This window comes from Orbicella faveolata, unplaced genomic scaffold (genome assembly GCF_042242905.1).
Source record: "Orbicella faveolata isolate gen_17 unplaced genomic scaffold, um_ofav_v1 contig_36, whole genome shotgun sequence".
NCBI lineage: Eukaryota > Metazoa > Cnidaria > Anthozoa > Scleractinia > Merulinidae > Orbicella > Orbicella faveolata.
This window is the reverse complement of record NW_028301565.1, coordinates 11,081,389-11,099,638: the sequence shown is the minus strand read 5'-3', so window position 1 is coordinate 11,099,638 and position 18,250 is coordinate 11,081,389. Positions and strand designations below refer to the sequence as shown.

Below are 18,250 nucleotides of genomic sequence, written 5' to 3'. Positions count from 1 at the left end.
AGAATTCGAGAGCGGGCGGCGGGCGGCGGGCGGCGGGCGGCGGGCGCAGCTCAACAAGTTGGAGGTGTAACGTAAGCACCTTTTCCACGGTTTAATATCTGAGAATACCAGCTGGAGATGCAACGTAAGCACCTTTTCCACGGTTTAATATCTGAGAATGCCGTCACGTCACCGTGCTAAATGCGCTTGAAGATGACAATAGACGTTACGTCTTCTCAGAAATATAGGCGCTTGCCATCGCAAGAATAATGTGTCTCAAGGTGCGTATTAACTGGCCTTTTACGACTTTTACGGTTTTTAAGGGATAATATAATGGCTTAGGGACCGTTCATTTTTTATAAGGTAGGGGGGGGCTCGTGGGATTTGGGGGGGAGCCATGCGAAAAAAAATGGCTTTTGAGGGGGGGCCATCCCAAAAAAATAAGGGAAAAAGGGGGGGTCATGTGAAATATTTTAGTAAAACTTTAAAATGGCATAATGTTTGAATATCAAAAAAATTGCTATAGAATAAACATAGAAGGCAGGATACAAATTTATTACAAACTTTCCTTCTGCTTTAAAAAAACGTTTGGCGACAAAAAGCATTTGTAGCTACTGAAAAGAAGTATTTAATACTGTTATTTTCGAATGCAACTTTCACTGGCACTCATCTTCATCTCCGCTGTCGTCGAGTTCTTCGTCGCCGCTTGTGCTGCTATGGGAGTCTCTTTCACCAATGCTGCAAGAAGCAGCAATGCTTTCCGTCAGAGTGTACCCTTCAGGGTACATGAAGGTGTAAACATAATCTCTGACTTCCCGCTCAAGGTTGGTGGTGATTCTGCTTCTTGTAGCATTGATGAAATAATTCCCTTCCAAGAGCTGTGCGATGTATGGCCCATCTCTTCTAAATATCGACGTGGCAACATCGTCAACTTTAAGACACTCTTCCGGGACGGCCGTTCTAGGAGGATAGACAAGGCATTGTGGAAGATCATTTCCTAGCGGTTTCCAACACAGATTCCATAAACTCGTTGGACGTTGTTTTCAGTCCGCTTCCTCTTTCTTTCATTTGACTTTCTGCGGTTTTCTTTTTACCTTCTCCTTTTGTTGATGTGCTGTTTGAGTATGCCTTTGAATATGCTGTTATAATTGCTCTTCTTATTTTCTAGTGCTTCCATGTCCTGCGTGACCTTCGTCAACTTAGCTTCTGTACATTTGATCTGTTTTACATTAAAACTGTGGGCAAATTCTTCGCCCTGCTTTAAAGCAAGCCCATTGGACTGAAAGAGTGTGGAATCGTGTTCCTTTACATCTTTCAATATGACATTCAACTTTTCCACCATTGCTCTGCGCTCTTTGATGGAGAAGTTCAGTTTTCTTCCATCACTGGACTTCAACTGGTACCCTTGCATGAAAAACTCACTCGCCCTTTCTGAACAGCCATCCGCACCTAGAAAAATTACTTCTTTTGCTTGTAAGATGTCAAACTGCCTGGATCGTTCAGCTGTAAACCTTTTCTTAAACGAGTCGTCGCTTTCGCCATTATTGCGCATTTTGGAATGAGCCTCTTTCATGATGCTCATGTAGTAATGCGCTCTTTCCCCGATTGGATTAACAATATAAAGAAGAAAGAGCATGGAAGTGGCAGGCTGGTTTTATCTGACCCAGAGAGCGTTGCTCTATTTGCAGATAAGTTTATTGTCAAATCGAAGTTTGTGGTGGATTATCTTCAGCATCTTGAAGTGCTGGAATTTAAAAGGAAAAAGAGAGCAGAAGAAAAGGCAAAGTTAAGTAGGGAGGAGGATTATCCTTGGACTGAGTTGTGCGAAGATCTAACCAAGCTTAAAAAGCTACGTGTTCCAGAACTAAATAAGTACTCAAACCACCACGGGCTGAAGCAGCATTTGAAAAGCAGCAAGAGTGAGAAAGTAAAGGCAATTGTAAGACATTCATGCTTGCAGCAGAAGAGTCCTCTCAGAGCTGGCCAACCAACACTGAGAAATGCCAAGACATTGACACAAAATGACAACAGGGCAAGTGCTGATAGCAGTGAAACGGATGAAAGTGACAATGACGAGTATGACTGTGATGCCATTGACTCTGGGGGAGAAGATGACTCAAGTGACGTCATTCTTGCATTCATCAATTCAGATGAGGAAGATGCCAATGAGAGGCCAAATGCCACACGCTCAGGGCGAGCCATAACTAGGAGATCCGAAATTGACTTCTCTTTCTTTTGATTTGTTTTTTAAACAACAGCTCTCTGTCGTATAGAGATTGTAAATATTGTCTTCATAGTGAGCACAATAACGTGAAGTAGGGGGATAATAGAGAAATATTAAAAAAGTTGAAATCTAAATATTGTTTGTTCAATTTTTTTTTGGGGGGGGGGGTCATCCCAAAAAATGACCGCTATAAGGGGGGGCCATGTGAAAAAATTTGTAAGCTGAGGGGGGTCATGCGATTTTTAAATGGTGTTTCCCAAATCCCACCAGCCCCCCCTCCCTCATAAAAAATGAACAGTCCCTTAGGTTTTCATCTTCAAGTATGTTCACTTGGACTTGTCACCAGTCGATCATTTGATAGTGCTTTTATAAAAATCAATAATGTGAGTCTGAACGAGTTTAAAAACCTGTGATTATCAACTCAGAACAACAAATGTGTTGGTCATTTTGAAGTATGGAATCGGCGCCATATATGGACGTGACGTTCCGATAATTTCCGACTGACCGACGAATGTTTGCCGAGTAGACGAAGTATAGTTTTCCACCAATCCGAGAGACATTGTAGGTTTTTTCGCGGGCAATTTCGAATTAACAAATTGACGTCAGATTTTTAATGTGTCTATCCTCTTATTGATGATAAATTGCATCATAAATTGACAATGTTATGATGAAATTTATCATCAATAAGAGGACAGAGAATGAAAAACTGACATCAATTTGCTTTTTACAATAACAAGACCCCAAAATGGTCAAATATGCCAGGAATAAATGGGGGGAAAAGACACCGTAAACTTGCTATAAACAAAGATAAGTGAATTTTATTCAAAATGATGCAAGCATTCTCAGTAGCTTTTCTTGCTTTTTGATTGGCTACTTCAAAAAGTCCATAAAATCTCATTGGTTAAAAAGTTGACAGTTTGACAGCTGAAAGTTGAACTTGAAAGCTTGCATAAATTAAAATTTTGTCTGTCTGTACTCTTATTGATAGTAAAAATGAGCCTATCAGCGTGCAAGAAATTAGATAGTTATTGTAAAAAGTCTTTGCAAGTGTATTTTTATGATCTTTTATGCTTTTGTGAATCTTTTGTGCTCATGAGTTTTGAACTTCCATTAAGATTAATTTTATGGGCTATTATTAAGGCATCAAAAAACCTCTTGGCACTGCCCTTTTATCATGGATAACATAGAACATGAATCCTCGGAGAAGGAGGAAACAAGCAGTTCACTTGGTCCTGGTTGTTCAAATGTTGACTCTTCAAACCCTGCAAGCACATGGCAGATCTTTAAAAGCCCTGAAAACCAAAACTACGGATATGTTGATTTGCTAGAGGAAGCCATGCTATTACTGAAGAAATACGAGCAAGAAATCATGACAAAATTTTCTTGTTATAAATCTGACAAAATGTTTGGATCTGGAGGCAGGACCTTTTTCCCCTGGCAGGGGGTTTGGGGTTGTACTCCCTTAAATTTACTAAGGGGGTGTGCCATATGTACAAGGACCTTTTACCAGACAAAAAGAGATGAATTAACGACCCTGTTTCAGACGATCCGTACCCTGTTCCAGATAATAAGCACAAAGGAAAAAAATATCATCATCATCATCATCATCATCATAATAATAATAGTAAAAAGGAAAACAACAAATTTAAAAAACTTTGTTTCGACAGAACCCACTGTCATTTTCAGTTGATTGATGTACAAAGCATTGGAAGTTGAATTCTCACACTTTCACACCTTCACACTTTGCTTCATTTTGTTGTCACAATTAGCATATTTCTACTCATTATAAATTCAACTTCCAACACTTTGTACATCAATCAACTGAAGATGATGGCAGTTTCTGTCGAAACATGTCTTTGAAACTTAAAAGTTTTCATTTAATTTTCTTTGAATTCTTGACTTGCCTGCTATTACCAAGACCCTTTGGAATAACAGTAATAATAATGTTAGTAGTAATCATAAATATAAAACACATTTATGCAGGATGATCATTTCAGTTATAAAAACTGCCATATGTACATCCTCCAGTTTACTCTCTGCTTACAACAAGTTTTTACCGTTTAATTATATATGTTCATAAATAACACCATAATGGCGACTGTGAAAGCAAGATTTGCATATAAACATTGAAATTGCGTGTTACACTGGAACTGGAACATAATGGTCAGTTTGTAACTGAACAGTTCTCAGTGGTTCTTACTGAAGTGGGAATACACAAATCAGGGAAAATGGGAAAATCAACCCTGTTCCAGAGTCATTTAAGCAAAAGTAAAATTTTTTGAGTTATTTGGGGTTTACAATGGTCTTCAGTGAACAACACGTGTTTACTTCAAGATACCATCTTTTTTTTTAACTAGGTGAATGAGCAGCCCCCCAGAAGGGTGAGTGCAATGGCTCTCAGATGTAACATCTAATCCCCCACCGAGGCTGTCGAGTGCGATGCCTCAGAAGGGGTTTGCCAGAAATGGAGGGGCACCAAGCCGCCAACTTCACCGAGGGATCGAACCTCGCCTTCACAAATTAAGACAAAAAAAAAAAGAAACCTCAAAATTTGCCAAAAGGCAGGTGATGGACACAAGGGACTCCTGAGTAGTAGACCAGCTAAGGACACCAAATGCAAAGAGACCACACAATTGAAACAGAACAAGCACTTGTCTAGCATCAGCCACACAGGGGAAGAGGCTCACAGGCCACACTCTCATGATGAGCAGATATGGAGATGAAATCATGCTTCTGGATGCTACATACAAGACCATGAGCTCTCATTGTTCTTCCTTGTGGTTAAAACCAATGTTAAGTATACAGTGGTTGGAGCTTTTATAACCCAAAGTAAAACAAAAGCTGCAATAGAGGAAGCGCTGAAAATTTTCTGTGCCTGGAATTCCGAGTTGAAACCCCAGTACTTTATGACAGACTTTTGCTATGAGGAAATCAATGCAATTGAGTCTAAATTTGAAGGTTTGTAAGGTCTTTGATGCAATAAATTTTTGACATAAAATTACGTACATGCATAATACAAGAATGGCTTAAACCATCAATGGGAGGAGGTTCTTTCCTTGCTTTGCAATGTGGCAACATCTCCAACAGAAGATGTCTTTCAAGGGAATCTCAAGTCCTTAAAGGCTAGTGAGTTGTGGATGTCAAATCCTCAATTATGCAACTTGTTTAAGAAAACATGGATGCCAGAAGCCAAGGTACATTTAAACTATAGAAAAAAGAGTAAAATAATGAAAGAAAACTAATAACATAATCAACACTGTATTTATTAATTTTGGTGATGCAGAAAGGGTTCAAAAACAATGTTAAAAAAAATACTATTTTCTCTTTGAATCTGAGGTCAAACTACACAATTGTGGTTCTTAGTTACTATATACATACACAAAGACATACTTTATTTGTTCCCAATCGCTAATGGGCTTTTAAGAAAAAAAATTACATTCTAATGTATCAGATGTTATCAGTTACAAAAGTCTACTGACCTGGGCATACAAAGTTAAGTGTACAACAACTCTTTAGTGTCAATCCTTGTACTCACATCCCCAATGATGCATAATTTTAATTATACACATAGCCGCCTAGTGTTATAATTATACATTCTGACTCATATAAAAAATCTCCATATCTACTGACTTTCAGCAATAGGTATGGGCTTATGGTCAAGAGCAATTCCTGGTGGCTGTAAACATCAGTGATGGCATAGAACGCCAAAATGAATCATTCAAATACCAGTACCTGAAAGACTGAAGCAAGTGTACCCTCAGTGGTAATTGATAACCCAGGTTGGGGGTACTCCTTTATATGGGTTATATAGGTATGTGCGGCCCCAAAGGATAGGGTTTTTCAGCCGCTTTGGTCATAAATAGGGTATGGTTTTAGCACTCTGGTCTTGAATTGGGTATGTTTCTTAGAAGAAGCTACTTTTTCATCCTTATCAATGGCCGTCAACAAAAGCCCTTAATAACTTATGTTTGGAACAACTGGGTCAGCTGCAATGGTCATAAATAGGCTATCAAATTTTTGGCCAGGTCATAAATAGAGTAGCAAAAAACGCAGATTTTGGTCATAAATAGGGTAAGGGTTTTGGGAAGTGGGCCGCACACCCCCACCCAACTTTTCTGGAAGTACCCCCCCCTCCCCCTGGTATGATAACCATACTTGTTGCAGAATTCTTACCTGACAAATACTAAAGGTGGGCATGATACGTTTCATAAGTATTGCAACTACATAATAAATAACAATTTACTCTAAAGAAACTACACATTCCATGCTTTTCGGTTGATAAAAAATCCAGTAAGCTTGAACAGAAGGCATCAACTTCAGAGTCTCAGACTGGATCAAGTTAACAATTAAACAACTATTTAACTAAGAGTAGTTCATTTGAGATACCTGAATGTCAAGTTAGTGAACTTAAGGCATGGGATATCTGGGCAGTTGTTAAGTTTGAGTCACCTGTTACCTTGATCTTTGCACCTGTAACAAATTTGTTACTTTGTGAGTGAATTGTGTCAACAAAAGGTAAGTTCACCCATAACATCAAGGGCCTTAATCAAGCATAATCAGCCATACAGCCCTGGATATATTGGTCAATAAGTGTTACAATGCATGGGACTCATGATCACTCGTATGACAGGTGGTACATTAACATTGCAAAAGCTTGCAGGTTTATAATACTGCAATGACTAACAATCTACTACCACCACCATGACTAACACTCTACTACAACTTTTGACATGGCTTAAAATATATTTTCAAAAATGATAACAGCAGTGACAATGTATCAATTTAATAAGAAAAAAACTTCAAAAATTGCTAGTCAGGATTGACTGAAAGGTTGCTGTTGGTTGCAAACAAAGTATGGATTAAAAAAATAATGAGCAATAATGAGAATTACGGTCATTTCGCTCCATGGTTAGTTGGCTCCAAGTCAGTTCGCTCAAACCAAAAGTTAGATTGCTCCACACAGGTAACCGAGTTTGGCTTGGCAGTGGATGAAAGAACGAGGAATAATCTATATGCACGTTGGAGCAAACTGACTTGGAGCAGCTTGGAGCAATCTAACCACGGAGCGAAGTGACCGGATACCAATAATGATCATTAAACTTAAGCTTAAAAGAATTCAATAAGGTACAAAAATGGACTACCAAGTTGAGCTTCTCTTTGACATGCCATCTTCTCCCCTACTTTTAAAATGATAAGCCCGGTAATGAGAACTGGATCACAAGATAATGTAATTCAGCAGTTTTCATTGGCCTAGTGCTCTATTGGAGATCCACAAATCTGATTGGTTCTCTCATTTTTTGTTCGCTGATAGACAACAATTGCATGTGCTGCTCTTGAAGCTGAAAATTATACATAATTTTAGGCTGTTATCCTTTAGTGTCTACTAAACCAATTAGTCTATTGGTCGTGTCTTGCCTTTGTTTTCTATGAGTAATAGTCGACTTAGCTAGGCCTTGTTGACCTTGTATTCACTCAATAGAAAACTCGGGCAGCATGGTATAATTATACCATGCCATACAAATGTAGTGAGCATACGTGTATTTTTTTGTGTGTGTGTGCATTTTTATTCTTACTTTATTTTAACTTTCTACATTTTGTGGGCATTCTTAGCAAAACAATTGTTCCACTCATGCTTGCTGGATATGGATGAAATTATAAACAACTTGGCGCTATGCACCTCATTAGCTATCTATAATCTCATATCCAAGTGTGCTTGTGGAAAAATATTGGTAATTATTATATCTCTCAGTTGGTATGTGTGCTGTGATTGGTCAATTTAGCAGGCTGTAATCTACTGCACGGCCCGCTAAAATTTAAAGCTGTTTTTGTTACTAAATGTTTCGTGGTTTATCGACAAGTGTTCTTAGATTTTTTAGCAAGTAAGAGAACAAAATTGTGTATAATAACCTACTAATGATTTCAAATGGTCAGTTCAAATTGAATTGTTTTGCTTTTGAGGTGCGTCAGAAATTTGAAGCCGTTCCTCATGAATAGAAATCATTCCCGAGCCGTCAGACACACAGTAGAGATGTGATAAATATCTTACTAACCTCGTTTCCTCGGTCTGTACGGTAAGTTACGGATCTTCGTTTTTCCCCTTCGATGTATGGCCCACGCACTTCGCACTTGGGCCATAAATTGATGGGGAAAAACTCGGTCCGTAACTTACAGTATGGACCTCGAACTCGGCTTGTACATGTAAGAGGTATTTACCATATTTCACTCTTGAAGATAACTTTTGGTTAAAAGTGACAAAAAAGAGCCGTAAAAATGGAACCAAATGAATTTAAATTGCCTTTACCCTGTACTACGTACTGGGTAAGTTGCACTTCTTTCAATCATGTAGAAAAATCGTACACAAACTGAAGAAGGGAGCTCTCAACTACTGGAAGTGATGGGAAAATGCAAATAATTTTAGCAAGTTTTGAAATTAATTCACCATATTATGTTATTTGACATGGTCATTAATTGTTACGATTCTAATCTGGGTGGTAGGGAGACACAGGAAATATATTGGGGGTTTAAGTTTCAAAATGACATAGATCTGTCATGATGGTTGATCTGATTGATATGCGTGTTATAATTGGTTGGAAAAGGTTCGGGTCTTTTGGGGCTTCATGGATAACTGCTTACAAGTCTGTATTTTCCCTTGCGGTCAATGAATAAATTGATATCTTATCTTTAATTTGACCAGTCATTTATCAGATAGATGATGTCATCCCTTTCAATTCCTTCCATTATACCAACAAAACCCTTTACTGAAAGAGAATGGTTTTTGTTTAGAACAACATAGCTGGTGGAATTAAAATAATTATTATCTGGTTGTTGTGTAATGGCTGCCTGTTTAAGAATGGCAAGGTCAGGAAGTGAAATTCCAAGCTTGTATGCGAGCATTCTAACATCATTCCCATCAGCTCTCGGTATATCAAGGGTGAGACAAATTTTGTACAGAAGAGGATATGGTATCTCCAAAACCTTTGTGTCATACTTTTGTCTTTGTGACAGTGTTGACCAGATAGAAGGTCTTCCTTGCTCCAGTATACCATCAGCAATGGCACCATTCTGTACAATGAGAGATTGAGACAAAGGTTCAGGAGGAAGTGACCGGGTATGCAGTTGAACAGCATCAACTGTGAACAAAAAAATAAATTAAATGTAGTGTCAGCATGTTGACTTGCAATAAGATTTGGTATTTTCTGTCCCTCTATTAACTTGAAACTAAATTTCAGTGCTAACCCTAACCCTAACCCCAACCCACTCTAAAATGTTAGGCGAAATAATAATTATCATAATAATTATATATAAATTTGAATTTAAATTAAAATTATGTCTGACATTGGAGCTGAAATCACACCAGGCTCTCGTGCTAAACAACAGAATCACATATTATGTACCTTCCTTCCACCTCCTAAATATATCAACAAACTAATACCAAATTGAACTATCAGTTTCTTGCTTCTTGATATTGATACAAATACTACCATGCTGTTCTTGTGCAGTCACAAAAATGATTTTACAACAACAGTATTATCATATCTGTATTAATTTCTTTGATAAAAATGAATCATATACACATATTTTCTTCATTAAATTAATGCCTTAAGCATTTATATTTAAACTGCCCTGGTGGATCCAGCATGTATTTAACTACTGCAGTTTATTTAGGAGTGCAGTCATGTTCATGAAGTAAGCCAGGGTAGCTTATTGTTGAGGGCCATATCAGATCATGTCATATCACACAATTGTAACCTAAGGTCAAGGGGTTCTTTAAATTTACAATTCTACCATGGAGACAGGCATCATTGGGGGCCCATGGCTTAATCAAGTATGGCAAGTATTACTATTTACCTGGAGCTGCAACAAGATCTGAGGGTCTGGTATTTCCTCCTGAAGAACTTTGTGCTGCTAAACACTGGGATCTCTGATTGCCATCTCCTATCTCAGATGCACAACCATTGTGACGTCTAAATTCAACAGTGTTTGTTGTACAATTGATGCTGCAAGTTTCTCTATCTTGACGAAGAACATCTGGCAGTGACTGTATTGGTGAGGAAGGATCAGGCTTGACATGATCCACTGGTTGTAGCAGTACTTGTTTTCTGCTTTTTCTTCTAATCCTGTACATGACAGCCACCAATGCAACTGCAAGAAATATCCCACCAAATATATAGATTCTTGAGTCTTTCTTCCATTCTGCTAATGCAAGGTCCTTTTCGCTCTTCTGCTTCTTTGTATCTGATCTGTCAGTTCCTTTAATACTGGATCTGGTAGAAGCACTGGAACTAGTAGTGGGATGAACAATGCTTGTGGCTGGTGCAACAATGAACTTACTAGAGATGGCCAAGGGCAGAGAATTTAAATACTGTGTTTGCGTACCAGCGTCAGGAAGAACCACAGGGTCTGATGGAATTAAGACACATTTTATGTCTGTACCAAAGGGAACAGTTGCTCCACAAGGGACTGATGAAGTGTAATCACCATCACATCGTAGACAAGGGAAACAACTGATGCACTCCCCTGTTATAGTGTCGACCGTTTTTATATATTGGCCAATGCACTCTGGGCATTGAGTTCTCACCCTTACAGGTATCTAAGAAAGTAAAAAGACAAAAATGCAAAACATTTTATAATGGACCCGAATATTTCAGTTGAATATTGGCAAATTTTGAAGCGTAACTAAAGACCTCGGTCACAGTTTTTCACCATACGGACCTCCCAGCCGGCAAATAACATATATATACTAATCAACATGTCGATTGTTGACCCTTGGCTCTTGGCGCATGAAATCGAGGCCACGAAAGAAACCCTTCGGCTAGGGAATACACAGATTACCCGTTCATGGGCCCCTGTGATAGAATATTTCCTCGTAGTTTGCTTTTATTTACTGCTGTTTGCTTGCGGTTAGCATTTATATACTAAGTTTGCTTGCGGTTAGCATTTATTTAGTACTGTATGCTTGCGGTTAGCATTTAGGGGGTGGAGGGGAAGGCGACTAAATGTGTCCTTCCATGAATTCTCTCGCCACGTCTAGTTTAGGTATAATTGCCCTTTGCTAGTTGCTCCTAGTTGATCAGAGCGTCTAATTTGACTTTCTGCGCCTGTGACGCTAGCTTATAAAGAGTGACGAAAGTTAACTTACGGCTAAAACCAGGAGGACGAAGACTGTTAGAGTCGACTGCCAGGTTAAACTTCTTGCTGCTAGGCCGAAAATTATAAAAAGGACCATCACCTTGAGTGAAAAATAAAGAAACGATAAGTCAATTCGAAAAAAGCATTAGCTCATCGCAGTGTCATCGGCCGAACTTGCCCACAATTCGAGCTACGAAAACTGCCTAAGGACTGTCTAAAAAGCCTTTTTTTCTTCAGGGGATTCCCCTAATTATAGATTCACAAAGCTGGGCTTATTGGAATGGATCGAACTTTGGACGGAGAAACATGCAGTCAAGCGCTAAAGCTGGAAGAAGAATTGATTTTGTTCGCCGCTCATATAATGGCGGCGGGTAGAAAAAAAACACACACATGTAAATACAAACAAAGAAAAATAGAAGTGGTTTCACACAATCGTAGGAGTGCTCGATTTACGCATACAAGAAGGAAAAAAGTGCCAGAAAGTGGCTTAATATTAGACCCTTAGACCCCTTCGTCAGTTACAATACTTATTAAAATAATACTATTAAGAACTAAGACTAAGAGGTACTTCACGGAAATATGACTGGAAAGAAATCCCTCGTCCGAACAGCAGCTATACTAAGAAAGTGGGAAAGAGGCAGTTTCGTCTAGAAACTCCCAGAAAATGATTCGCCCCATCATTTGCACTGGCGAAAGTCAATTCGCCAGTACTAAAAATCCAAAAAAGAAGTGTGTATAAGATATTTATCGTAATCTAAATACATCTACATGTATTGTGTTTATTCCTCGTTGTTCAGTCCATTCAGGTAATGCTGGACTGTGTGCCGTATCCTCAAGTGTGAGAAGATTGTCTTCACATCCCCCAACTTTGTGCTAACCCTTCTGAAACGTCTCGACCATATTAATAAACGTTTAAACACCCAAATTAAACAACAAGTGAGAAATATTCAAGTATCTGAACTTTTGCGTGGGCTTCTCCAAATTGCTTAGCTGGACAGAATATATTTCTGTACAACCTAAAATTCAAAGTCCGTTTTTCATCAATACCTATTTATTTTTACTGAGCTTTGCTTTCTATTATCATGCAAATAGTCAACACATAACTAGAATACCAACACGTCAAGCAGCAGACTTGGAACAACAAGCAAACATTTGCTGAGCAAGCGTATTTTTGAGCAACGCGAAAATGCCTCCCTGTTGGAAAAACCTTTGTTCTGGCTCTAATCCTAGATAATAAATTCTTCGAGAATTAGTCCCTTCAAATGCCTCCTTGTTGGAAGAACCTTCGTTTTGTGTCTTAATCCTGGATAAATTCTTCGAGTATTTGTCTCTTTAAATTTTCACATTCTTTTCTTTCGCACTGAACGATGTACACACTCGGCATAATACAAAACTGACGTCAAGATTTTGAATTTCCATTGGATGATTTCAATGGCGTGATAAAATATAATAGCAGCTATCGTGCTCCTGACCTTAAAAATAAAACCAGTTTTCTTTTTTCGGCGTGACTCAGCACTTTCCAAAGTAAAAAGCGCAAGGTATAGATATACAAATAACTAAAAGAGGTGAAGGATAGAGACATGTTTTTGGACCCTATTGAGCCAGTTCTTGAATTTAGTAAAGATCATTGATTCGCCATGGTCCGAAAAATAGTAAAACTCAGGATCTTGCTTTTATTATACTGTATACGAGCATCAAAATAATCACGTTCTAAGCAATAACTCAAAAAACCTTTTAACCGACTATGTTCGAGCGCGATCAATAGAAATAATTTTCCGGAACCTTTTTTTTCCGTGTTTTAAACAGTTCACGAAGAACAAAAGCACTTTCGCGACAATTGTCGCATTTCCAGAATGTTTGCTGAATATAAACGCTAGCGAGAGGCAGGGGACGGTGCGAGGTTTGATTTCGCTGAGTCATTCTCTCCAAGGTGAAAATTACTCTTAAACGGAAAATTACTTTTTGCATGGCGTCGTAGGTGAATTAATGTAAATGAGCTCTCGGCGATATTTGCCCATGGAGCATATAGCCAACCGTGATAGCTGAAGCAAATTAATTTTTTCATTGTGGATCCGTCACTGTTATCCAGGTGTTTATGAGAGGTTAGCAAATGACAAAAACTTTTTACAAGGAGAAAAATCCCGCCCGCCTATTGATCTTCTCAGATAGGGATTATAAACACTAAATTCTAGTCATTCTAGACCATTCTAAGGCTTGGTTTATTTCTCGCTTTAAAAAGACCGAGACGACCATATATACAATTCCTAGGCAATGTCTGACCCGAATGCAAATTTAATGTGTTTGCAGACGGCTAGATGGAAAACGCGGGGCCGGGGTCCCGGCGTACGTGGTCCCGGGGTGTGGAAAACGCGGGGTCTGGTGGAAAACGAGGGGTCTGGTGGAAAACGTCGGTCTGGTGGAAAACGTGGGGTCTGGTGGAAAACACGGGGTCTAAGTGGAAAACACGGGGGGAACGTTTTTTCGCCAAAATATGAATTTTCCTCACTAAAATGAAGAGTCGAAATATTGTTATTTTAAAATTGCAATGAAAATCAATTCCGCTTCTCGGCGTGAAACGCGTTTTTCGATCAGAAAAGCAAATTAAACATTTCGTGACAAAGAAAACCATGCAAGAGCCAACGTGCTGTGCATCGGTTTTCTTTTGCATGGGGCGTCTATGTTATTTTTCTCAGTAACTTGCGTGGTTTTTTTATACCTTTGAAAAAGAAATAATGAAATAATAAAGATTGTTTTGCTTATTATCTTAACCATGAAAAAGCCTTTCTATACAAATAATCACTTTTGATCGGTCATTATTTATCGCCTGGCGGATGGCGGAGGATTTTCGGCTAAAGACAGTAACATTTAGCTGATCCCCCATGTAAATGTTATTTTATTGAAGTATCCCCCTCATAGTTATTAACAAATTTTATAATCCCCCCTGAATGTCTTCGCACACATATTCACCTTTCGACATGTATATTTAGTGCTTTTAACAGTCATATGACAGTAACATTTCTAATCATGATGCTGACTTACAGATTAATGAAGCCGCCATGGTGCAGTCTCTTGATATGTGTCTTCCCGATATCTGATCAGGGTTCTAACAGAAGTTTCCACAGACGTTGAATAAAGTATAAAAGGCGACATGAATTAAAGTGAGGCCCGCTTCACCCGAAGGGACAAGCCAGCATATGGGGTCCGGGGGTATGTTCCCCCAGAAATTTTTGAAATTTTAGGTGGCCAAAGATGCGATTTCATGCATTTTGGGGGAAAGTGTTACAGAAAATGAGTTGTTTATGATCATAAGATTAGATGAAGCAAATGGCGCTGTTTCACCTATTTAATTAAAATACTATTTTCTTCTTGAAACGTCTCAGTCTGTAAGTCACTACTGGGCAGCAACATGTGAAATACCATGTGAACTGGATGTGAAGTGCAAAACATGTGAAATTTACTATGTGAAATTGATGATGTGAAATAATGAAACATGTGAAACACATGTGAAATATTTCTAGCATAGAAAAACATATTTCACATGAATGTGAAATTGCTGTGGAATGGAAATAACTCATCACAAGCATGTGAAATGGATGTGAAATAACATAAAGACAAAATCCACATGTGAAATTCTAATTTCAAAATGGGAAATGTAAAAGGAAAACAAGAGGGCTGGCAGTGATGTTAAGGGTGTTGTTGCTGGTGAAGGTTTGGGTGAGGCTGGCAAGAAGAGAAAGAAACCATCTTGGGAATATGTTCCTATTGTCGCTGAAGTTGAGGAACAACTTCCACCAAAAAGACATCGGCCTCAAAAAAAGAATGAGGACTTTGTCAGTTATTAAACTACACTAGTGCTGAAGAGTTAAAAGGAAAAAGCAAAGGTCGAGAGAAATTACGGTCAAAACCTTAAACTGAAATATATAAAAATATATAGACAAATTGCATTCAATTATATTTTTCAAGTATGTCTTTTTCTTGTTCTTTACAAGTCTGGCCAAAATGTATGTACTGTACGTGTTATGAGCATGATATGGATTACAAAAACCCATAATTCCTCTCGATCTTGGCTTTTCTCTATTGTTGCTGACATTTTTTTTTAATGAGTGCTGTATGGAATTATTTAAATAATTATAGACTGGATTGTACGTTATTTTTAGTTTTAGGTACACCATTGCAATCGTGTATGACATCTTAGACTGAAATTTGGTCTTGTGTAAGATACTCCCTATGTAATGTTTGTATTGGACTTCCAAACATTATTTTTTATAAGCATATGTATTTCATGATTGCAACATTACTTTATTTTGGCATAAATATTTATAAGAAGAGAATATACATTGCCGACCTGCACTGATCATGAGCTGTACATAAGGAAAAAAGTAATAAACAATATCAGTGCCTATGACTAGCCAGCTGTTTTTGAATTTCATTTATTGTCTTCACTCATGAAGTAGTTTAACCAAACTTAAACCATCGGAAATTAAAGTGAATGACACTTTTTTAGGGTACCTTTACAAAGATGCATGTTTGAAATGTTCTGTATGATTTCACATTCATTTCACATGTATTTCTATATAATTTCACTCATGATCATGATCATGATCATTCAATCTTGATAATTATATGCCCCTGTGAAATAAATTCCCAGTAGTCTGGGAATTCCTAGGAATTCCTAGGAATTCCAAGTTATTCCAAGACATGCAAATTATGCTTTATCCAAGACCTTGGAATTTCTGGGAATATTTGGGAATAGTGGAAGTATGACTGGGAATTATTGGGAATTCCTAGGAATTCCAAGTTATTCCAAGTCATGCAAATTATGCTTAATCCAAGACCTTGGAATTTCTGGGAATATTTTGGAATATTTGGGAATAGTGAAAAGTATGACTGGGAATTATTGGGAATTCCTAGGAACTCCTATAATTTCCAGACTGTTTTAAAAAATGTGTTTGGAATATCTAGGAAGTTTTGAGAATAGCTAAAACACATGAAACATTGTTGGAAATTTCTGTAAATTTCCCAAAATGTCAAAATTAAAGATGAACTCAGTGCATGAATCAGTTTCTGTGAATTAGTAAAAATCAACAGGATCATTTCTCTGGAGTTCCATACCTTTTTATTGTTGTCAAGCTCCAAGGTAATTATTTCCAAACAAATGTACATTAATTCCAGTTTAAGTCTGACAACTCAACATAAAGCTATAGCACTGATAACACTGCTTTTTAGATCCAACATGATTTGTTAGTGTATATGTGCCCGTATGGACCCTTAAATCAAACACCCAGAGTTTAACTGATAGAAAAATGGATGCTCTTAGATTTGATAAATAGATTAAGCAAAAAAATCTGTCAGCATAAATGAATATATATTATTTACAATTTCAATAAAACCAAAAGTATATATGTGCATGTATATATTTAATATAATCGTAGATTCACACACATACCCATCACAGCCCACTGTTGAACAATTTTTGACTTGATCCTTTCTGACTTTAGGAAAAAGAGGAAGACATTTCTCACAGATGTCATAAATGAAAAGCTCACAGTTTCCACACTCTTGCTGTACATTTGTAAAACTGTACGGTGACATTCTCTGGACAAATTACCAGTAGTTTCATTGAAACAAGGATATCTTTAGCAGCCTGTCATTGTCATACAATGTCTTGAAATTAAGGCCAGAATAGCCATACAGGCATATTCTTTGGCAGAAAATGTTTTTTTTCTCGGGAACCATTAGTTTCACTTTCATCAGGGGAGTCCAGTGAATGGCCATCAGTGTAAGAGTTCTCAATTTCTTCAGAGGAGTCGGAACTGAAACTTCAACATCATTATCTAAATCACTGTCTGTGGACAAATCTGAGTTGTTGTGTATTACATCAATTGGTATTTCTGTAGTCTTTGCAGGTATAGGGAACTCAATTTCATCAAACGCTTCTGTGAAGCTTCAATTCTTGCATAAAGGTTCACTTCATAATCCATCAAAGTCATCCACAACATTTTTGCCAACAGCCATCTCACTCAGGTGAGCGGAAAACTCTGAGGTGTCCTGTTCATGGTGCTGGAAATGATCTCCAGGAAAAAGGGATGCACGGGAGGGAGATGACGTCAACTGGCCTGGGAAGACTGCTTTAAGCGATTTATGTGGTCGAATCTTGTAGATTTTGGTATGGGTATAGTGGGATCATCAATATGTTTCTTGCATTTCCTTGTCCTCGCGGTCACTTTAATTCATGACACAACAAAATCAAAAGAATCAAAAAGATTATGAGTCAGTGGGAAACAAATAAATAACTGACATAAATAAATGACAAATAAAAAAAACCTACATCTTGATGTATTGAAAAGACTATAGATCTCATATCATGTTAATACTTATAAATAATTCAAAGGAAAAAATGACAAGCATTGCAAATTTATACTTGCTGCATTGTGCTGACTAGGTGTTGAAAATAGATTTGGTGGACTTACAACAAGCTTAAGCTTATTTCGCAGAATTTATCTCGTTTCCTCAAGTCGATCTTAAACCTTTTAGGTGAATTTCGGCTTTTGGGGTTTTTAAAGAGCACCCAATGCATTGCTTAGTTTGATTTATTTACAATTATAGCTTATCATAACAGAAAATCCCTATAAAACTGGATTCCTTACCTTTGCAGCGAACTTGATTTAAGTGCCTCACGATCCTTTATTATCTTGACAACCGTCGGGAACAGATCAACCAGTTAAAGTACGTTCCATTTTCCTCCTTGATTTCTTCGTAAAAAGTTTGTGTAGTTTTTTCCTTTTGAAGCAAGACCCATCTCTCAAAAGACCACCAAAACAGCGTGCAAATGGAAACAGAATTGCCATCGAAAGTGACTGGTCCGGCAACCTCGTTGCCAGTCTCTCTCTCCTTCTTCTCCTGTTTCCATTCTCTCCT

General features: G+C 37.9%; 1 protein-coding gene and 1 long non-coding RNA gene across 2 annotated transcripts; one reads left to right on the top strand and one right to left on the bottom strand.

The window, feature by feature from the left end:
- The first annotated feature begins 54 nt into the window (after window positions 1–54).
- On the top strand, window positions 55–4,745 carry LOC110056551 (uncharacterized). Its single transcript, XR_002297446.2, has 2 exons — window positions 55–260; window positions 4,561–4,745. It is a non-coding gene; the product is annotated as an uncharacterized LOC110056551 (long non-coding RNA).
- Window positions 4,746–5,445: 700 nt separating this feature from the next.
- Window positions 5,446–18,247, bottom strand: LOC110050729 (uncharacterized). Its single transcript, XM_089274685.1, has 4 exons — window positions 17,980–18,247; window positions 11,343–17,555; window positions 10,052–10,793; window positions 5,446–9,333 (listed from the first exon to the last, which is right to left on the bottom strand). The coding sequence occupies exons 2-4, from the start codon at window positions 11,427–11,429 to the stop codon at window positions 8,885–8,887; spliced, it is 1,278 nt and encodes a 425-aa protein (XP_089130811.1). The 5' UTR covers window positions 11,430–17,555; window positions 17,980–18,247; the 3' UTR covers window positions 5,446–8,884.
- Between the last annotated feature and the right edge of the window lie 3 nt (window positions 18,248–18,250).